Below are 23748 nucleotides of genomic sequence, written 5' to 3' on the forward strand. Positions count from 1 at the left end.
TTCATAAGGAGCAAGCCCATCACGGGGGCCATTGGCTTAAAATTCAGTCTTCCAAAGATTATTAAGGTGTTCATTTGACAGAAGTAACGGAAGGAAATAGGAAATATAATGGGAAATACAGAAAGAGGTTATCAGGTATTAGAAAAGAAAGAATAAAATTAACAAATTATTATATAAATAGATGAAAATGTAAGTGGTAAGATTATTCAATATGAGAAGCGAAATAGACTACAACTTGGCTTGATATTTCTTATTGTGAACACAAACTTTTTACAAATTCTACTTCATTTTTGTACTATTGATGTATTTCGTCAACAAGATCGTCTCATTGCAAATTATTATTATTATTATTATTATTATTATTATTGTTCAGAACTTGAACCCTATTCATATGGAAGAAGCAAAGTACTTGCAGTTGTAAATAAGTAATCATTTCTATTTAATCATAATAGTTGTGTAATATACATCTTTTCCTTGCCCAAAATTTTTGTTTCTCAATTAAAGTTATCAAAAGTTTGGCGACGTTGTTGACCTATTTTGGACATCTAAAGGCAAATTTATTGTAGGAAATAAATATGCCGTTGTTAGTTGACCTATTTTGGCCGTCTAAACACTTGCTTATTATAGGAAATAATACGCTATTGTTAGTGAGGGTTGGGAATGTGTAAAGGTACCGTTATAAGAGAGAATTTGGACCTCAATAACCCAGTCTGCTATGCATTGTATTAACGTTTCTAGCGTCGCCCGCATGAAACGATGTGTAAACTCTCTCCTCTCTCTCTCTCCCCCTGTATGTGGGTGAGTGTATTTAACTGTGGAGCTACCATAGTGGTTCCATGAATGTAAACAAATAAAACAAAAGAAATCTCTCTCTCTCTCTCTCTCTCTCTCTCTCTCTCTCTCTCTCTCTCTCTCTCTCTCTGTATGAGGGTGCTCGTTTTTCACAGTATAATTCCAATAGTTGTTCCATAAATATAAAAAAAATAAGATCTCTCTCTCTCTCTCTCTCTCTCTCTCTCTCTCTCTCTCTCTCTCTCTCTCTCTCTCTCTATGGGTGCGTGTGTTTCACAGCATAATTCCCATAGTGGCTCCATAAATATAAACAAATGATTAAAAAAGAAAGTTTCTCTCTCTCTCTCTCTCTCTCTCTCTCTCTCTCTCTCTCTCTCTCTCTCTCTGTATGAGGGTAAGCATATTTCACTATATGGTTCCCAAATCTGATCTGGCAGTTCCACAAATATAAACAAACAAAAAGAAAAACAAAAAACCATACGAAATGAGCAACAGTGAAAGCTTTTTTCAAACTGTCCTTTCTAAGCCAAGAGTTTACCTCACACTCCCACTTAAGTGTTAAGTAAGTGACACTTACCTCGATCTTTCACTTAAAACCGCCTGACCGCAAAGTATTTAACTGCCAGCCCTTTCTTGAAAGGTATGTCTCCATCCGTAAGTGATCCTCAGTCATGTTTTATATTTGTTCTGGATATGGTTCGTGTATGGTACATGATTTGATGCGGTTGCTGGTTGCTAGTTTTTTTTTTTTTTTTTTTTTTTTTTTGTCTGAAGGAATTTGTATCATTATTATTGGGTTGATTTTCCACTAATTATTTAATTTTTTTAATTTTAAATTTCACTTTTCCTATACATTTAATCAACATCATTTTATTATATCAAAGTGTTCAATCATTCTTTAATGTGTACACAAAAGTATATTCCCGTATTATGCATTTCTCTTGTCATTTTCCATCTCTTTCCGTATTCCTCTTTACCTTCTGGTAAGTCTTTCAAATGAACGCCATATTCTTTGGAAGCTTGTATTTCAAGTCAACGCCCCCGTGATGAACTTGTTTCCATATGAATAGGGTTCATCTTCTGAATAAAAATAATAAATAATTTATGTGACGAGTGAAAATTTCTTCGATAAGTACTAACGCACACATTTATAGTTTCTCTCTCTCTCTCTCTCTCTCTCTCTCTCTCTCTCTCTCTCTCTCTCTCTCTCTTCTCTCTCTCTCTGACTATAGTTTGCGAGGGTCCAGCCCGGCTCACATTCACCACGGTGCTTTGAAAAAGAAATGATTTTTCTGGTCGGCTGCACACTTTGAAATATTCCTGCCCTTCGGGAGCAACTGCGGAGTATGGAAACGGTTTATTGTTGGCACGGATTGAACAGTTTGTTGCCCTGATGCCCCCAAAAAAAAAAAGACGAGAGTAACACTTTGGGTTCATAGATGATGTCTTTATTTGTATTGGTACTGTTTTTCCTTATAGTCATTTTCGTGCTGGTAAAGTTGTGACAGTGATGACGACGATAATAGTTCTAAGCAATGATTAATAAACCACATTGAGAATAGTAACAGTAATGGATATTATTATCATCATTATTAGTAATAGTATTATTCTTATTTTTGTGTGCAAAATGGATATCATTTTAAATCTTACAATACGGCAATATTTATAACAATGATGGTGGCAATAATAAATTCTAATAATGATTAATAACTACTTCGAAAGTAATAATAACGGATATTATTATTGTTATTATTAGAAATATCATTATTCTTATTTTTATGTTGCAAAGTGGATGTCATTTTTAGTCTCGCCGAGAGAAGAGGTCACTGGAAGGCAACAGGTCAAGTTGTGCCCAGCTCCGAATATTATGTATATATATATATATATATATATATATATATATATATATATATATATATATATATATATATATATATATATATATATATATATATATATATATATATATATATATATATATATATATACTGCATATATATATGTGTGTGTGTGTGCGTGTGTATGTATGTATGTATGTATGTAACTAAAGGTAATGAGTAGTTTCTCAGTGATTAGGTGAGATAAAAATAAGACTTTTTACCTAAATTTTAGCTCATAAATCAGCGACCAGTAGCCTCCCGAAGGGAGAATCTGTTCCACGCCAATAGATGGCGTGGGTTGTTATATACAGTGTAATAACGCCGTTCCATTTCAGGGCGGGGTGTGGCTATTGAGAGAGAAAGAGAGAGAGAGGTATGCGATATCCTACCAGTACAGTCTTTAAATTTCAGTTTTCATTTTACCCAATTACGTCAAGTTGCTTTAATGAAATGAAATGCGTATTATTAATGTTAATAATTTGGGAGCCTTCAGGGGAGGGTTTAAATTGAACCAGTTATTACCTTCCTCTACTTTAATTTCATTTGTTAAACAGTGTATACACGAATGTAGTAATCAGTCATTTATCACAGAAAATATTTGCCCATAGAATTTGGTATGACAGTAACGTAGAGTGTAAAGAATTACATACGGGTGAAATTAACATCACTACTACATGAAATATTACCAGAAATTCCCCAGAGAGAGTTTGAGAGTTTCAGACTTACAAGAAATTTTCAATACTAATTTTACTTAGGAGTAAACTAGAAGCTTTTTCTCAATTGGAACCTCAAAGGTTCAAGCGAAGACGCAATGCGTTACTACCCTAAAGCAATTCCTCTTGTATTTTATAATTTACTTACATTTTTATTTACTCACCTATTTGTTAATTTATTTTTTCTATTCTAATAAGTGATCTCCTCTTTCTGCATTTCCTATTACCTTCTGTTACTTCCTTCAAATGAACACTGATATTCTTCGGAAGGTTGAATTTCAAGTCAATGGCCCCTATAGTGGGCTTGCTCCATATGAAAATGTTCCATCTTCTGACTAGTAATAATGATAATAATAAACGCTACGTTCGTTTCCTCTCTTACTGCCGATGATGCAAGCTTCGTGTCCGAACAAGTGGGCTGTTCGTGAACGCACCAGCGGTCAGGAACTGCTTGCTTGCACGATTTCGATGGCACGTTCATGAAGGCACTATTGCAAGTGGTCATGGGATTGCGCAGTTTCCCTCTTTTTTTTTATAGCTCGGCGATAAAATCCCATGAAAGTATAGACATCGTGGCATACGAAAATGTAGAGCGTTAAGTTTTATGTATATATATACACATATATTGTGTGTATGTATATATATATATATATATATATATATATATATATATATATATATATATATATATATATATATATATATATTATATATATATATATATATATATATATATATGCAGAGAACGTTTTGCATAATTATATACAATGTTATATTACCAAATAAAGTGTTTATTTTTATAACTTTTAATTCTTCCAGCGACCTAGGCATATTCACTTTGCATCATCGAGAGAAAGAATAGCTTTCATCTAACTTATCTGCTGTATTATACATCGATTCTGTAATTCTGTAGTAAGGACGTTTTTTAACAATTCTTCATGTTGCTTATGTCATTTCTCGCTGTAGGTCCCGTTGCTAAAGTAACCAATTGGTTCTAGCCACGTAAAATAAGTCTAATCCTTCGGGCCAGCCCTAGGAGAGCTGTTAATCAGCTCAGTGTTCTGGTAAAACTAAGGTATACGTAACTCAACTTATGGTATTTGGTGCGATTACAGTTGTATCTGTAGTAATTATGAATGCTTCTCACTTGCACTATGCACAGTACACTTCCGTGTATCCGAGGGTTCGTTAAAACGTTATATGCAGACAGTTTTTTCCTGTTTCATTGTTCTTGTATAAAGGCAATTTCTCTTTTCTTTGTAGTTAAGCGACTCGAAAATTGACCAGAAACTTTGATGTTGGAAAGTGAAATTTCTCATTTGTAATCGTGTTGTATGCGCATGCGTCCATGCAGCCAGGAATCACGGCCCGAGTAACCAAAGTCATGACGTGAGATTCTTAATGCTTTATAGTAAAAAAAAAAAATCTCAGCCTGAGGCAATGTGACCTTTGCTTGCATTACTCCAGCAACGTTCGCGGAATGCAAGGACTCCTCGGTCGTATATATTTCGTAATTCAGGTGATTCGGCGATAATTACGCGGCACGGAGTGATTCTTAACTCCTGAGGGTCGCTAGTTTGTGTGTGTATGTATGTATCCTTTAGTACTTGAAACTATGTTGTTGTGTGTGTGCGTATGCATGTATCCTTTAGTACTTGAAACTATGTTGTTTGTGCAAAGTATTGTGTGAAAATCTGTTTTAATTCCCGGCTTGCGTCTTTATTCCCGTGAAAAATAGCTGATTATGTATAAATTTAGTATTTAGAAGAAAAGAACGAGGGAGATAAAGTACGTACGGTTAAAGAATCGAAGTAAAATTATATTATAGTTTCAAATGCGCGAATTAAGCGGGGGCATTTTTGAGTGACTGTGAATTAAATACAGTCTGTTTATTAACAAATCTTCACATAAGCACTGAAAGGCGGTAAACATTAATTCTCCGAATGCGATGATAAAGGCTTCATCTAGATCCTTTTGTTATGATTGTTATCGAGTCTTTCAGCATCACTTGCGCGTGTATGCGTGAGATTTGGAACCCCTCCTTCCCCCTGGAAAGCGTAATATACGCATAACACAACACGAATGTGGTGGGGGCATTCCCAGATCTAATCTAAACCCCCATTACCTGTTCACGTGATTCACTATTGTGGAATCGGATGATCCTCTTTCAGCGCTAATTCGCTCCTATTGATCCCCCGGATAAAGGCGGTAAAGGGGATGGCTAAGGTGGTGCGCGCTAGCTCCTATACACCCCGGATTGTGTTTCCCCGTTGTGTTCGTTTCCTTTCATCCCTGTTTAAGTATTCGCCTTTGCCCAAATGGAAAGGAAGGGTTCCCTCCGTGGAATTTTAAGTACCTGCATCTCATTCATTCGTTTATTTATTTATTTCGGTCTTTTTTATTCAACGCTTGCAGGAGAAGGAAAAAACGAAAGTTTTTATTTTTTTGACGACAAGGATTAGGAGAGATGATGTGGGCCGTTGGTGACTACCGTCGTGTTGCGGTTTGTATTATGGTCCAAGGAAGACCATGGTTTTTATCTTGGTCCAGAAAAGACCTCTTTAGGTGACGGACGTCGTGGGGAAGGCAAGAATTAACAACTGAGTTTGTTTATTTAGTATGAACTTCAGCTCATTTCATTTGTGTAGAACATTGCCTATTTTACACAATCTATCCTTATTACCAGTATTTTGATTTGAACCGAACGCGGTTTAAATAATCTCCCAATTAAACAACGGGTTCCTTTGGAAAATATCAACATTTCTATTTGTCGTATTCACATTGCTCAGGAAAAGTTTTTCACAAGAATTAAGCATACGAAAAAAAGGAAAGCTTATAAAGCCATTTTATCGCGTTAGCAGAAACACGAGGCAAATAGCGTAGAGGTAAAGAGAAGAGGTTAAAATAACAGGAAAAGAGATAAGAAATTTCGATAACGCACTCAAACTGACGTTCTTGCATTGTATTGTAAATCGCATTGCATTCCCCCGCAGATTTTTTTTTCCTTTTTTTTTATAGGTGCCAGATGTTCATTTCCCATCTAGTTGAATTAAAATAGCGTGGAATTCTTTGCTGGTTTGGTAAATACCCTCAGAATTTTTAAAGGCTGTTTGAGAGAGCAAATTTGTGTTTTTTGGCGCATCAAAAATTGTTTTCTGTAAATGTTACCCGGTTAAGGTTTGTTTAAAAATATAAAACGATTGAAAGTTTTCGTTTCATTATAAATGTATTTATAGTATATGGTCAAGACTTGGTATACAGGATACATATGACTATCTGCTACTACAGGCGGTTCGGTCTAGCTACGGACTAGACCTTGGGTCTAGCAATCTCATTATTGAATATTAATTGTTGCACCATATGGATCCACACAGTCTTGAGGGTGAAAAGTTGACAAAAAAAAAAAGAATTGGCTACTTAACCTTTTGTGTTGTTTTCCGTCAAATTAAAGATAGCTATACCTTTATACAAACCTTTTCTGTGTTTATTTTGTCTTAAAGTATTAGCCTTTTGCTTTTTAGTTATATATAAAGATATACTTTTTTATATATTTTTTGTTTACTGATGTTTATTTAGAGAATATCCTTTTCCTTTATTTTAAAGGTTCGACCACCGTGGGACTTTTATTTTCGTCTTTTTGAATGAATTCCCAGGTTTCGGACGCTTGAAAGGGGGAGAGACTTCTGTATTGACAGCCGTAGTCAACAGCGCGGGAATTATTGAGTCTCCAATATGTCTCAACATCCCTCTCCTACCCCTTCCCTACACCTCTCTCTCTCTCTCTCTCTCTCTCTCTCTCTCTCTCTCTCTCTCTCTCTCTCTCTCTCCAAATTCATCATTTTAGACTTAATATTAGAGCATCATATGGATATCCGATACATCGTATTTAATCGTAGTACTCTGGCAGCGCCTCCTTAGACAGGTCACATTTCACATCGGCCTAAAACTGTGGTCAACTCCACATTCATGTTCCCTGTAATCTTCGATCGAGTACAGATGACGACATCAATTCTCTATAAGCAATGTTTTGTATTCGTAAAGTATCGTGGATTTGAAAGCCTCTTACCATTTTTGTATTCACCGAGGCTTCATTGTCGTCATCAGAAGTTCTTTTTCGTTGAGATGCTGAGTTTCGGGATGATTCTGTCTTTGAAATGAAGTGAATAATATATTATTCCACGCAATAGAAAATGTTGAATTTGCACGCATTGTTGACATTATATTATGATACCTATTTAACTAAAGTTATTTGTTATTCAATGACCTCTGCAAAGTCATAAGGATCTGTTCAAGGTCGTTCAAGTCCTTTTTAGTGTCACATAAGACCATGACCAGTAATGGGTCCACAAGGCACTCTTCAGAAATACTAATGAGGTTTTGCAAGGTCTTGCAGAATTGATTTTTAGGCCGAAAGGGATGAAGATTCTGATATCATTTCACCAAATGTACCCAGGTGTGTATAAACTGCAATATTTTTTTTTTTTAATCTGCGTTAATGACTGGTTGTATAGTTGGTTTCTTTTTAAATAGTTTTTTGAAAAGCATGAAAGCCGTTTATTGATACTAATGATTATTATAATATATACGTATGATTGTGTGTGTATATATATATATTATATATATACATAGTCATACGTATATTGTAATAATCACTACTATCTATGTATCCATCTATCTATCTTTCTATCTACCTATCTATCTATCTATCTGTCTATCTATCTATCTATCTATCTATCTATATATATATATATATATATATATATATATATATATATATATATATATATATATATATATATATATTACATTACCACCATGATCATTGGCACATTCAAGAGGGAAAAATTTTTCTCTGGGTAAAGACAAATGAGGTATAAAAAAAAAGATCCTTGCTTTTTGAGATTGTCTGAGCAGTATCCTTCTTAATCATAATGGTCCCGAAGTCTGCTGACTCCCTATCAGTTACGACGTATGGTACCGCTATGTTCAACTCCAGTCCTTGGCTGTTTTGTAGCCACGCCTTTCCGTGGGCATACTCGTTTACAAGCAATAATTTGTGCATGGATGCGCAGTAGCAAATACCTGTTGGTGAATTCAAACACACATACATACACATCACATACACACACACACACACATAAGTACGAGTATGTAAGATATATATAAATAAATAAATATATATATATATATATATATATATATATATATATATATATATATATATCGCATCTTGGTAGGTTAAACTTGCTTTTAATCTTATTTGCATTCAACACCCACACTTTAGTAACATTGTATTCATCTAATGTTGTAGTCCTCCAAGCCTCGTTGAAGCCAGAACTCTCTCTCTCTCTCTCTCTCTCTCTCTCTCTCTCTCTCTCTCTCTCTCTCTCTCTCTCTCTCTCTCTCTCTCTCTGGGGTAACAAAAATATCGTAGAAGGGAGTTCAAAGACGGCAAACCCGTCACCACAATGACAAATAATAATTTCCTATTCCTTTGATAAATGGGCAATTTGAGACCTCTCTCTCTCTCTCTCTCTCTGCTTTTGATGGCAGAGAGTATTCGTCGAACAAACGAGAGACTTGTGATCGAGAGATTAAGACACTGTTCTCGTTGATTGGTGATGATTTTGGTCCCTTGTTGATTGCTACTGACGACTGATGATGAATTGCGGTCTGTTGATGATTTCGGAGAGGACGTGAGACTAATGTTGGGTGGTGGATTCGATGTATTTTAAGATAACACAGGTGTAAGTAAGAGAGGAACTGAAAAAAAAACTGAAAAAATATCCATAAGAAAATACAAACTCGTCTTGTGAGACAAATTTTCTCATTTTCTACAGGAGATACAGACTTTAATATTTTCAGGCTGTGCAAATATTCTTCGTACCAAGCGAAAGCTCCACTCACTACTGGAAAGAGTACCAGTTTTAAAAGAAGAAAGCATGATTGGTGGAACATGGTGCCAATTTAAATAACAGGAAATAGATAATCAGCAGAATAACTGTATAATTAGATAGCAACAAAGGGCGGACAAAAGTCGAATAGAGGTCTTTCGTTTCATAGCATTTGTACTCCAGAGAGTAGATCGGCTGCCCGGCCAGTATTCACGGCCGCCGAAGGTGAAACTCCTAAGGTCAGCTGGGTAGAAACTGGGTTCCGGTATACCCTGGTACTAGCGACTGTTCAGATCTTATGAAGCAGATTTACTTTGCTCCTGTGAGTGTGGTTTGTTTTTAGGCATATATATATATATATATATATATATATATATATATATATATATATATATATATATATATATATATATATATATATATATAAAGTATATATATATTTTATGTATACTGTATATGTGTATATATGTGTGTGTGTGTTACGTAATATTGAAATATCGAATTTCATTAATATTTGTACAGATTACGACAAACATTATTGAAGGTTTTCCTGTTCGACATTCTACAATGAGATAATGTTTGTAGTTGTATCTAAACATAAACTAATTGCTATTTAAATTTCACTGCAATAAATGAGTGATTGATTTCTGTATATTGACTTGTGAGCATCAGGTAAATTAAAAGATCAAAAAGTGCTGGGTATGGAGCAAGGGACGGGATTCAGGAAGTGGCCCTCTTGAGGAGTGTGAATCGGAAGTGAGGAAGAGAGGCTGGAAGGAGGAGGGAGAGGAGGAGGAGGAGGAGGAAGAGAAGGAGGTGGGAGAGGATTAAACATGTTACTCAATAGGGGAAGGAATGAAACGGCCAGGGATTTGGTTCCTTCTTCCGCCAAACGCAACTGAAGCTTCCTTTGTTCATTTTTTTCCTTTTAAATTGCCGCGTTCCTTTTAGAATATTCCTTTCTCGATAAGGCGTATCAAGGTTCGATTCACAACGGAGGTGTAATTTTTTTTATCTTATTTTCACGTGTTTATTCATTTATTCTTTTAAATATTATTGATGTAAGTTGTTATCATGGGGTTAGACCATCGTTCTGTTTAGTTAGAAAGGTAGTCGTTACTAGAATAGAGTGAAAAAAACAGGGTTGCATATATAAGCACCGGTGGTATATTGTGAATGTGTGTGACTCGGCTCGTCTGGCGAAACTCGGCAACTGTGTTGCTATGGCAATTCCCACATCGTACTACCGTAACTAGTGCCCCAAGAAAACTGGCTTCCTTTTAAAAGATAAGGGCGAATACCTCTTCAGCTTCTCAAAATACTGATATCATATAAAATATAATGAATTATGAAAGTGATTAATGCGGTTTAGATGAGGAACGCGGGGAAAAAAAGGGGAAAAACCCCTACTTAACCTCCAACCTCGACAACATTCAATTTCTCCGAATTCGCTGTTCACCGTCATCGCCTCTCTCAGTCCCTCCAAGGGACACCCCGCCCCGGGTCTTCCTGCTTTGAAAACGGTTGCCCTCGAGCCACGGCGATTCGTATATGTGTTAGTCCTGGCCTCTGGCAGACTCCCACACTGGTCTTAACAAAGATGACAAGTTTTTGTGGTGTGCGTATGGGTATTGACTTTTAATTTTTTTTTCTTTTACTTGTACTTTTGTCTACTCATTTTTTGTCTTGTACTTTTGTTTCGTTTTCGATGCTGAATTTATAATTTCTGTTATGTTAGCAATATCTTCGGTGTAAACCAGAATGTTTTGATAATTGCCCATCATTTCAATTTTATACTTCGTGAAAAATCGTTGAGAACTGGTAATTCTGCGATCATCTCAGATTGTCTCGTGTCTGTATCTATTCAAATTTCACTTTATTATAATACTTTGGTTATATATTTTGCGCATTCCATCAATTTGAAACACCATCGACACAAACTTGTCTGAAGATGATGCTCAGGGCACGTTTCTTGAGACTAGTCTTTCGGGGGTGGGTGGGGGAATTAAATTTAACCGAAGTCTTGTTACCTCACGAGTAGCAAAAAACAAGTTGTAGTAGAATCATCCTGCCAGACGTACGTTGAATAACTTGACTGTATGACTGCAGATGTTTAAGTTATGAGCAGGGTTTCAAATTAATTGAATTATACTGTAGGGGAAATAAACATATTTATAGACATTCATTTCATGTTATATATTAAGTACATGCAGGGTTAGGCATTTTCTTGGTTACTAGATTTAATTTCAAAGCTGATTACCGACATATATACCCCGGTACTTTTAAACACACTCACACATACCGGATACAGCTAAAATCACAATAACACGTGACGTGTATAAATGCAGATGCACGACAAGGGAAAAATTCCCTTTCTCAGAAAACGAAAGGCTAGGCGGGTAGGGAATTATATCCACATTTTCCCCTTAGTCCATGTGTACGCCGGATGGACGAAATTAAAATTTTAAGTCCCAAAACGATTTGGAGATTTGGACTTGATTTTTTGTTATTATTATTATTATTATTATTATTATTATTATTATTATTATTAATTTGCTTAAATATGTTATTCATTAATAGCGATTAAATATTTTCTTATAAGAAAATTGGGGTTAATGATATTCATGATTATAAATAGAAAACAAGATTGGATCGAGTCAGGTGTATATAGAAATGAATTTTAAACGTTTAACTCCCCCCTTCTTCTCCCTTGCCTCCCCTCCCCATCCAGCCAACGAACTTATTACATCAATGCCAACTATAGCAATGCGTGATTCATTCAGCTGATGAAGAAGCTTAAATGTCATTTTTTAAAAGCTTACAAAAATGACGTTCCGTTGGAAAATGCACCTGTTAAGTACGATAAGTTTTCCCCCCTCCCCCATCCCCGGCAGCGACATCAACGCGTGAGACCAACCGAGGTGAATTTTTGCCAGTTCTGAATTAGCTAAGTGATTGTGAGCACGACTCCCGTCGTTTTGTCGTGCAAGGTGACGTTGTCATGTGGTGGTCGACGACGACAAATTTTTGTGATTGATGTGTTGGAGAGGGAAGCCGAGAGACTTTTATAGTGATTAAAAACATTGTTGATATTTGTGATGTACACGAGATTTTTTTTTTTTTTTTTACTTTGTTTTAAAACTGAAGGTTTTATTTCTTTTTCAAAGGCCTTTTATATTGTTTTACGACAAAAGTCGGTTTCCTTTCAAATGTCTTTTAATTTCAGTTAGGTTATAGTCTATGGTTCTAAGTGATATTCTTAATTTGTGAAGACTTATTTCGTATTAAGGGATCATATATCTTAGATTTTTTTTATAAAAACAGAGAAGAGTTATCAAAGCAATGATTATAACTTTGCTAAACAAACACATTGTAATTAAACTGATAGGCCTAGGCCTACATCACATATATCATCGCCACTCGAGATGTAGAGTAGGCTTATGCTTCATTGTAATCAAGCCTACCTGTGCTTGTTTCGACTCGTAATGCAAAAAAGGCAATTTAGCATTGGCTTTACAGATACTCTCGTCATTGTGGTTGGGTGTAGGTTATATACACTATCTTTTCAGTATAAGGGACAGACATGAACAAAACTCAAGGATTTCCAAGAAGGATAAACTAGGCCTGCGGTGGCCCCAAAAATGCCAAAATAGTCGATTGCTATCCTTACATTTGGCAATAGGTCTTGTATCGTTTTAATTACAGTATCCCAATACATGCGTAGCACGGATTGACAGTTAAATCGAATGTCCCGTTTAGTATAACTGATCTGTGACAGTGGTTAATTTATGCATAATAAGACTCCTGTCGAAGGCTTCCAATTGAGATTCCTATAATGCCTGTCGAATGTATGCTTAATTATCCTGATTATAATAATATACTGACGTTTAGATTAGGCCTATGCTGAAATAATATAAGAAAAAGGGTGGAAATATGACCCAAGTAAATATAATAAAATATTTTGACAATTACAGAAATTATTAGGCATACAGGGCGTACAGGTCCGAATGTAGGAACATACGTCAGAATTTAGTACTAAATCGGTATTGTTATTAAATTAATGATAGGGTCTTTGAATTGGTAGATATGATTTTCCATTTTAAATTAAATTTGACCTCAGCACGTGTCTGTATAGGGTACCTCCCGGGGTCTGTCCCACGATACTTGAATGTTGGGAATCCCTGCGTCAGGTTGAAAATCTGACAGAAGTTGAGACGAAAACAAAAAATAAATGAGACCATGTTTCTTTCCTAAGGGCTAACAACTTCAGGTTTTTTTTTTTTAAGGTTAAGTCTGTAGGAGGATAGGACGCAAGGTGAGTCACACCACCACCCTGTTGGCTCCTCAAGCAGTCGTGAAAAAAGAATTTAGATATATTATTCCGAATTTTCAACTAATGCTTCGTCATTCAGTAGTATTCTAGGCCTACTGCAGGAGAGAATTAGAAGAAAAACTTTTAGGGGCACAGTTAGCCATTAGCAGTATATTTTTAGTTCCTTAAGTTTAATCTGACAGCGTCATAGGTTAATAATCCATGACCGTCTGCATTACAATTTTATAGGTCTAAATTCGTAGTAGAGAAATAGCTTGAGTATGAATGGTCTCTTTTTTAACGCAGTTGATATCGTATATAAGCATTCCAAGTACTTTTTTTTTCTAGCTGAATTCTGACGAAGCGGTTCCCCACTGAGCAGAATTGTTATATGACAAAATAGATTGACTTTGCCTGTTTTATTATTATTGTTATTATTATTATTATTATTATTATTATTATTATTATTATTGCTGAACAAATTTGAAGCCAGATGAAAATAATTTTTGTTCTTGAATTGTAGTGTGGCTCGTAGTCTGACAGAGAAAAAGGGCCCATGGAAAGGATGAAGGTTTTGTAGTTGGAAAAGGAATTGAAAACAGGTTATGGTTAACAGTGTCCAGGTCCAAAGAAAGTAGAAGGGAGGAGGAGAAGGAGAGGGGAGATGTAAATAAAAAAAGTAAAACACAAAAACAATATTTATTTTTAAACACAACATCCGTTTTCAAGTCATAAACTTTTTGATAAGTCGAGTGACCGCGCTTAGCAGTAAAGGACTTCCTCTCTCGTTCGTTTGGATTGATTATCTCAGATGACTTGAAAAACTCTTGTGAGGGAATCCAGACGCCCCGTCGAAAGGCCTAAGTGAAAAAAGGGCCTAGAGGTAAAATAGTGGGTGGTTTTTATTCCACCACTCCGGAGGGACGGACCTTTAGGAAGAAAAAGAAAAAAAAGACTTTTCCCCTCGTCGAGGGGTTGCCATAAGTGAGAGGCTTTCTAATTACCCTTGAAAGTCTTTCCCAATTTTGTTGTGCGTTACGCCCTCTCCCCCTCTCCCATGTGAAAGGACCCAGTCATCCCCGAAACACCTTATCCCTCCCCCCCCCCTCCCCTTGACGTGGGTGGTATGCCACCATGGAAAGTGGTTGGAGTTTGTTAGTGATGAAGCTTTTCAAAACCTTGGTGTGCTCTAGACGTCGCAGGGCAGGACGTTTTAACGTGCATCAGGCTAATCACAAAAACATGGACAAGCTTCAGGGAATCATCCGACACAATCGGACAGAGCTGCTTGTTTGCACGCAGGTTTGTGTGTGTGTTTTTTTCGCAGAGCTGTACAAAATGTTTATCAAGATTGAGCGTGTAGGCCTAGCCTATATGTGGTTGAAGCTTCATGTGTACCAGAGATTTGGCTGATGTCATTTTTTTCCTGGAATATTGTAATTACGTACGTAACGCAACTAGTACTTGTACTAATGTTTATTCGGAGTTTGCATTGAAATGTTAATATAGGCCTAAGTAGGTTCGTGTAAAATCTTGAGTTAAACCGCAGGTATCTTTGTACGTAAGTCATATGTGGTTGCGGTAATGTTGCATAACAGCCTAGGCTTTAATTAGATGCGGATTGTGTTTGTGCATTATTGAAATGTTGAAGACACTTCGGGATTGTTTTAATTGTTACTTAATAGGCAGCTCTCTCTCTCTCTCTCTCTCTCTCTCTCTCTCTCTCTCTCTCTCTCTCTCTCTCTCTCTCTCTCTCTCTCATAACAGCACAGGCCTAAATTAGAAGTGGCTTGTGCTTTTGCATTATTTAGATATGAAGAGGACACTTTTTCGGGGTTGATTGTTACTTAACAGTGAATTTCTCTCTCTCTCTCTCTCTCTCTCTCTCTCTCTCTCTCTCTCTCTCTCTCTCTCTCTCATGAAGGAGATCCGTATGTAACAGAGAGAGGCAGAGAGGGCGGAAATAGACGCTAGGTTCCTGAACTGGAAATTTGTTTAACAATACAGAATCCCGATGGTGTTGCAGCCAGTGCAAAGGTTCCGATATGTTGCATATTGATTTATCTGGGCATAGTACGCGTTGCAAAAAGGGTTCTGCGGTAAATACAATCACATAGGACTTTTGCCGAAAAGTATTGGACACACCTCGAGTTGTAGTATGCTTTTATTTTAAATTTTTTTTTTTTTTTGTTTAATTGATATTGGCAGAGAAGACTGTTCATGGATGCGGTAGATTTTATTCGTTTGTTTTTATTTTTATGCCTGTGTTTCTTTTGATGGGTTAGTTGCAATGGAAAAGGTTGCAAGCCCGTGTCTTATTTATGTTTTCCACATGTTATTTATTCATTTGCTTTAAGCACCACTCTTTGCGGAGAGATTGTTTTTCCTTGTATTTTATGAGCTGGTGTTCATTTATTTGTTAAAGGTAATTGTGTTGTGTTGCTGTTTTGTGCATCACAAATTGTACTTTTTTATATAAATAGGCCTAGTTTACGTTTTTTATCTGAAAATCTCACTGAATATATTATTTACCAGGCTTAGGGAAATTGTAACAATGCTGTTTATTGACAAAACATGTAACATCATACAGTTGACATTTGAACATTTTATTCAACATTCTTCCGTGTAAACCTACACATCTTCACATCGCATTAGAAGGGAGAGAGTTATCACCTCTCTTGATTCGACCGCGTCCCTCATATTTGATTAGAGTGAGACAGTTAACCCTCTTTGAAGGGCCCTGGTCCGATTAGAAGACCACAAGGTAGGTCTTGTTGGAAACGTGTCAAACAATTCGGACCTTTTTCTCTGCCGTCATACGTCCTAGAGGAGAGTGGCCTTAAATGACACGAGATAGTAATTCAGATATAGGCCTACGTTGTTTAAACGTGTTCAGAGATTTAATGCTTTAATTATATTTCCTTATGGAAAGAATTTTAACTTTATTAGTAGTTTCTCTCTCTCTCTCTCTCTCTCTCTCTCTCTCTCTCTCTCTCTCTCTCTCTCTCTCTCTCTCTCTCTCTCGACGCAACCCAGTGACCTTGCGTAAGATACTTTCTTGTACTGTTTTCAAAGAGAAACACCCTTACGGTTTCTCTCTTTGTAATATTAGGGATCGTCAGTAGTTGGTAGCTCTTCCATTTTATAACTAGTAGATTTAGTTTTTTAACTCTTTAGAGAAAATTGTCAGTTATCTTGGTTATTTAAAAGTGCTAGTTCTTGTCATCCATCTTTAATAAGATTAGTTAACTTTTGTTTGCTCTCGTAAGCCTGACGCGAGATCACCTTGGATATAATTTGTCAATGGAGGGTAGACTAGTAGGCCTATTGGGTTTCATCCCATTAGTACCTCACAGGATACCTGCGTATCCTTTTACGAAAAAGGAGGCCCACAACTCGTATGCCTGTAGACTCTGGTGAAATATGAGGCAATGAATGGACCATTAGGCGTATGTTATTTTTGAAAAAAAGCACTACTTCTTATTCCAGTCACGTAAGCGTCAGTAATTTTTTAGGCATTATTTATTGTGCTCCTCGAGGTCAGGGCCGTCCAAGTTGTTTAGTTGCAGCACCACTCTTGAAGAAACAAAAGTCATGCAGGCAACCTACATATGTAGTAGCCTATATAAAAAAGAGAAATATACTTTTACTTAATTTTCTTTAACCACTTTCAAAATCAAACGGGCCACTTTTGGCCCACGGGTATGGGGTTGGACGCTCCTGCTGTAGGTGGTACATTATGTAATTTGAGGTGTATTTTGTAATTTTTCCTATTTCTTGTTTAACAGAACAAAACTTCTTTTCCTTTCACTCCCTTTGTTTTATAGGCCAACCCAGACATTCCTTGTATTTCCAGTAGGCGAAGGGCGAACGATAGGCCTATAAGTGGACTTTCACTTCTTTTTTTAAGTGGGCGAGAGTTAAAGGTTATGAGTCCATTGGTTTATTAACATGTTTGATGTCGTATTATCACTGTTATTGAAACGGATTTTGGAAATTACTGAGACTTGTATACTTTCATCACCATGTATTTTTCAAATTAGCTACTTTTTTTTCCTGAGAGCGGGTGGCCCCAGTGGTTGTCAAACTGTAGGTTTGCCCAATGCCCTCTTTCCACCCTGGCTGCGACCCACTTCAATCTGCTAATCACCAGGTGTCAAGTACACTGCTTAGGCCAACAGTACCGGTAAATTTTTATAGGAAACGTTCCCAATTCGTTTCCCTGTCATGAGTTTGATTCCACCTAGTGTCAGATTTGTCACTGATCAGATAGCAGTACATTTGGATTAAGCATAAAACGCTGGTATGCTTTCTAGGGAACACAGTACATTCGGATCAAGCACAAATCTTGTATGCTTTCCAGGGAACGGAGGTCGATTTCTGTAGCCTGATTAGATTTTTTTCCTTCTAGCAGTGTTCGTGCTCTTCACTCACGTGACTGCATGCTTTGCTTGCAGTCACGAGTTTTCGTTTCTGTCGTCGAGGTTTTTGTGCGTTAGTCTTGACGAAATTCGTGGTGGTTGCTTTCGTGAATGCTCTACTTTTTTCGGGAGTTCCCTTTCATTAGCAGAAGTGTTAAGAAGATTAAAACCATGTGTATCCTCAGGCGATTTTACTTAGGGAGAGACAGTAATATAATTTCAGGGGAGATACATTTTTCTGTACATTTATGGAAATGTTTTTGCTCTTATGCCAGCACGATTGTATATTTTCTAGACGATAGATAACATTAACGATGTAAGATTTATGGGTTTATTCTCATTTAGAACTGCTATCAAGGGTGTTGATAATTTAAGATTTTGCAGATTTGTGCATTAAATTTTGATGATTTAAAAAGAATAAGATTTGTAAGGCTCCTGTATTGATATAATTATATCTTTTAGAATAAAAAAAAATTACCTACATTTTGCACTTCTGAAGGATATCTTAAATCTACTGTGAACATGACCTGCAGTTTTTATGATTATGCCAAGAAAATGTTGATGTCATGAAAGTCAACATGATTTGATTTAACTCGTTCTTGAGCCAATTAGAGGCTACAAACGCTTGTGTGTGCCTGCGTGTGTGTGTGTGTGTGTGTATGTGTGTAGGCCTATATATGTATGTGTGTGTTTATGAATTGAAGTTTGGTGCGCCTAGCAATTTACACTTTGTTCGGAAAGGTCTTACATATACGTTGCGTGGCAATTATCCATTTGGCAACCCCTTTCTCCAGGCCTCGTCCATTTAATATTTTCATTACTTAGTTTTGTTCTAGATTCTAGTATGTATTTGAGAAAGTTTGTTTTTGTGTACGTCCAACCCCATCCGAACGCCTGCAATTAGCCAGTTGCAAATTGGTCCACATTTGCATCTTTTCAGGAAAAGTTTGCTGCAGTGCTTTACAGTTTGCAAGGTTGTTGCCTTTCAGTTGTGTGTGTGTGTGTGTTTTTTTTCTGGCTCGAAACTGAAAACATGAAATCAGGAGAACCTTGAGCATTGTCTTCGTAACTTTGCATACAAATTAAGTGCTCGGTTTGCTCTCGCTCTATTCCTGTGTATGGTTATCGATATTGTTTATAACCTTCTTCTTCCTCTTCTTCTTTCGTCCTACACTTTTAGTGTTTGATGAATGTCTTCGAACAAGTCTCTTGTCACGCCCTATCCTCTCAGGCTTTTAGGCCTAAGTGATGTGGGTTTTCCCGTGATAGATTCACATGGCCTTAGCCTGACTCTCCCTTATTGGTTTGGACACATAGACCTCCCGGACACTTTTACGAACTTGCTGAGAGAGAGAGAGAGAGAGAGATTTTAATTAAATTACTTCATAAACCAGTGAACTATAAAATGATGGTCTATTAATCTGATCCGTAATTAGTCGTACTATCGTGTCATCACGAAGTAGAATAATTTGTCATTAGTATTTATAATGGTTTTATAATAGTAATCTGAACCATTCTTTTTGAAACCTCCCTGATTAAAAAAAAAAAACTACAGTAACCCATCGTTTGATTAATATTAGCCTATATGGCGTGTTATCCAGATATCTCTCATTACCTTCTGTTACTTCTTCCTATTAAGCACCAAATTCTTTGGAAGCTTGAATTTCAAGTCAGTTGCCCCTGTGGTGGGCTTATTCCATATGAATAACGTTCGTCTTCTGAATAACAATAATAATATCAGTACCGAAAATTTTTTTAATATTAAATTCAGAGTTTTGTAATCTCTGGAAGTGTTTGTATAGGTTTTGTAATTTTATATATACTGAAACAATATTTGTTATTGAAGTGACCCTAGGGTCACACCTAATTCATTTTCAAGCTTGCCCTCGATAGTTGATCTTATTCTTACCAGTTTTGTATATAGCCTAGTTTAGTCTCAGTTGGTCGCATCCTGGTCAGAATCTTGTTCAAATCTAAAGATACCTCAGAACAGTACAGCAATAGTGTCGTCATATTTTCATATTTAGACCTTGCTTCGGTACTTCGTTAGCTATTTCATCTCCCATTCCATTGCTATTATTGATGTAATGAGGTGTCATCTTACCCATTTTTATGTAGCATTATTTATACCTAGGTTTGTTCATGAATTGTGAAATTAACACTGGTTGTGCCGTAGGTCGTAGAAACTAAAGTAGGCTAATCGGAATTAATAACATGGTGTTGATGGTCCCAGAATAACAAGTTTCATGTTTTGATATCGATCGACAGTGACCTTGATAGCAATAGGTATTAGTCTTTTAATAACAAACTTCGGCTAACAATAAGTATCACACACACTGGCTACTGTTCATGCTCTCAGGTCATACTATACTTCACCACTACATCTGCTGTCGTTTCTATAGTCCGTTTATGTAAATGTATGCCTGTCACGTACATAACCCAGTGTTTTCCTGGAAAGCATAATATGCCTTCTGGTACCTGTTTTCTGGAGCATGTTTGGAAAGAAAGTAAATTGTACTCAGGCGTATGTTCGTATTTAGGCTATGTGCATTGTATTGCTATGCACGAAAACAAGATCTCTCTTGCTGTTGTGTAGTAGGTCACCATCGCGTGAACAGTGCACCAATTAGGGTACACAATATTTGGGACAGCAGCGTAGGATTCTAGGAATATGAAACCTTTCCTTCAAGAGTTGTAGTTTTACTTAACTGCATCTATTAACCTACTGTCGTGAATTGGTGTTAAGTTTAATTGATTTCGAGTAGGTTTTGATGTAAGTTAAGATGAATGGTAGTGCTACTACTACTACTACTATTATCATTATTATTATTTCATAACTGTCTCGGTTAGGTATTGATGATAACATAATCAACTATGGTTTAAATAGCTGTTGCTTTATTTCTTTTAATTGCTAATACTTTAATTATATGACGGAGATTTTCAGTGTTTTATAATTGCTGCCACTTTATGATATTAAACGTCACCTAAATTTTTTATTTGCCTGGTTGAAAAAAGGAGGAAAAACTCCAAAAGCCATCCACACGCCCCGACGTCAAACTTTTTAAGCCTTACGTATCACATGGTGTCATCAAGTGAAAGTCGTAGGATTCTTTTTGAGGCACCACTGTCACTCATTGTAGCCACGGGATGAAGGGAGGAGGTCCCCGAACAAATCAATAGTATGGGCAAAATGGTCCCAATAGTGTATTGGGAAAGGTATACTGGGGAAGAATACTCATGTAAAAAGATCCTCTCTGTAGAATCTGTAATTACGATGGAGAGTCCCACAGATAGTTACTCTGACCTTGCTGCCAAACCCGTGGTTATTACAAAGATGGCATCGTGGCCCATATGAATGTTTGTATATGTATGTGTGTGTTTGTGCGCGTGTTTTTTGCGCATGCTCGTCATGTGACGGCGCGGTCGCTTTTGAAATTCAAGGTAGGCAGTACTTCGACCTCCACGCACGCTGAACCCCAAATCGTTCGGGGAGGATTTAGGTGAAATGACGTGATTAGCATGTCTAGTTGTGTCTCTTACAGTTTGGTAATTGTTTCTTCTTAGCATTAGCTCATTAGAACCATTATTTAAGCTTAATTATTTGAATATTTTATCTTCATCTTCACGCCGCCACATCTTAAGATGGAATTGTGGTTATGACAAGTACATACTTATTATCATTATTAAAGGCTTTGACTGTCGCGACTTTTTCTTGATACCGAAAATTAAATGATAATAGTTTTGAAATAATATTGGTATTGTGATGATGAAAGTCTGTAAGGTCTTTCGAAACTTGCAATAATAGTCGCTCAGTTTTTTTTTGTATTCATATATGAAACAAAGTGTGGTTTTATTTGCATATAAATGTTTGCTGCTATATATTTTACTCAGGTATCCTCATTTATTCTTAAAGACATAATTCTTTTCCTTTTGAAATTACGCAGTTGTATATCCTTATATATATAGTCTTACTTAGGTATCCTCATTTATTCTTAACAGCCGTAATTTTTTTCCTTTTGAAAATGCGCAGTTGTGTATCATTTCAAAATTAACTTTACTCATTGATAAAAGGTACGGCTAGCTGCTTAAACATTTCAATCTATCAATCATCATGGTTTCTTTAGCAGTCTGATAAGGACTTACTGAATATTATCAGCTTATGATTCCTAATAATATAACGTACAAGTACCTCCTTTTATACGATGTTTTATATGAATTGTTGAGTTTTGTATTTAAATCAAAACTCTGAAATTGGCTTATGTCCTGTTACTTGTGTTGGTTTGCAAGAAAGGTTATTATTAACAATTTAATTACAGGTATTGTTATTATTATGGTAATTACTATAACATCGTTATTACTTGTATAACGTTATTCTTAGTCATTTATTGGATATTGTCATTAATCACGTAAATTTGCTTCCAGCAGAATTCTGACCTGGGCGGAGGATGCTGTCGATCACCCGTCGACCGCAGGTCGAGCCCCACCGGCTCCATAGCGTCGACTCAGAGCCAGTCCCAGCTCACTCCATCCCGTCAGCTCAGCGATGGGGAGCGACTCAAAAAAGTCATCCTGGAGCTCGTCGATACGGAAAGGAGCTACGTCAAGGTAGAGTGAATTTCGAGCGACTTTTTTTCTCGAAGTTTTTTCTTCTTCTTCTTTATTTAGTAGGGGGCGGGAGTGTGCCTGGATCCCTTCCTGGCTGTCTTTGCTTAGAGGATGTCACCCGTGATGGAGAAGTTACGGTTACGATTAATTATTCGTCCCTGCTGGCGTTTCTCTCTCTCTCTCTCTCTCTCTCTCTCTCTCTCTCTCTCTCTCTCTCTCTCTCTCTCTCTCTCTCTCTCATACACAGAACGAGAGTTAACAAACAACGGCAGAACGTATCTGAAGAAAAAAAAAAGACATGTTCAGAGATATGCCGATTTAATTGAGTTCATTTTCTTGGCAACTTTATTGCATTGGGTTATTTTAGCATAAAGGTCAACGCTGAGTTTATCACGTTGTATGGTACTTCATGAATATCAAAAGAATTTGTTTTAAGACTTTTTTCTCTAATACCGATTCTTATCTTGTCAGTATCCAGAGGTGTTTTGGCATGTGATCTCATTGGTGAATGATCTAAGTTTATATATATATATATTTTTTTAATTAAAACTTTTTTCAATTCAAGTTTTTGCCCTTTGGCTTATCGTTAGTTTGGAGTAACTCCTTATATATTACTATATTGGCCTTTTATCTTATCTTCCGTATAAAAAATTGGCAAGCTAGAAATGTATTATTGATGCTCTTGGCCGTAGTTTAATATTTTCTGTAGGCATGTTGATTATCTAGGAATGTATTATAGATGCTCTTGATTTTGATTTAATATTTTAATGGCTATGACAAGTGGGTTGTCGGGAACCGCTTGGCTTTGAGGTCTCACTACTCCATGTTCAGTCAAGAGGTCATGCAGTCTTTTAATTTGACTCAAGAGAGCATAGGTCAGACACTGGCGGCGTAGCAACTCATTCCTCTCTCTCTCTCTCTCTCTCTCTCTCTCTCTCTCTCTCTCTCTCTCTCTCTCTCTCTCTCTCTCTACGAAAGGGAGATAGTGAGACTGGGATGAAATTGCTCGCTCTCTCTCTCTCTTTTTGAAGAAAAGAAGATGAATGACATTGGAATGAAATCCTCTCTCTCTCTCTCTCTCTCTCTCTCTCTCTCTCTCTCTTGAAGAAGAAGAAGAAGAAGGAAGATAAG

At 36.6% G+C, this 23748-nt stretch overlaps 1 protein-coding gene across 25 annotated transcripts in view; it reads left to right on the plus strand.

Annotated features, from left to right (window-relative positions):
• sif (still life) overlaps positions 1 to 23748 on the plus strand; it is a 682529-nt gene that overhangs the window by 569943 nt on the left and 88838 nt on the right. For all 25 annotated transcript variants that reach the window (XM_067129380.1, XM_067129383.1, XM_067129387.1 and 22 more), the window contains one exon: positions 22438 to 22617. In XM_067129380.1, the coding sequence (XP_066985481.1) occupies positions 22438 to 22617 (180 nt within the window). The remainder of the gene's footprint in view (positions 1 to 22437; positions 22618 to 23748) is intronic.

This window comes from Macrobrachium rosenbergii, chromosome 27, assembly GCF_040412425.1.
Source record: "Macrobrachium rosenbergii isolate ZJJX-2024 chromosome 27, ASM4041242v1, whole genome shotgun sequence".
Lineage (NCBI taxonomy): Eukaryota > Metazoa > Arthropoda > Malacostraca > Decapoda > Palaemonidae > Macrobrachium > Macrobrachium rosenbergii.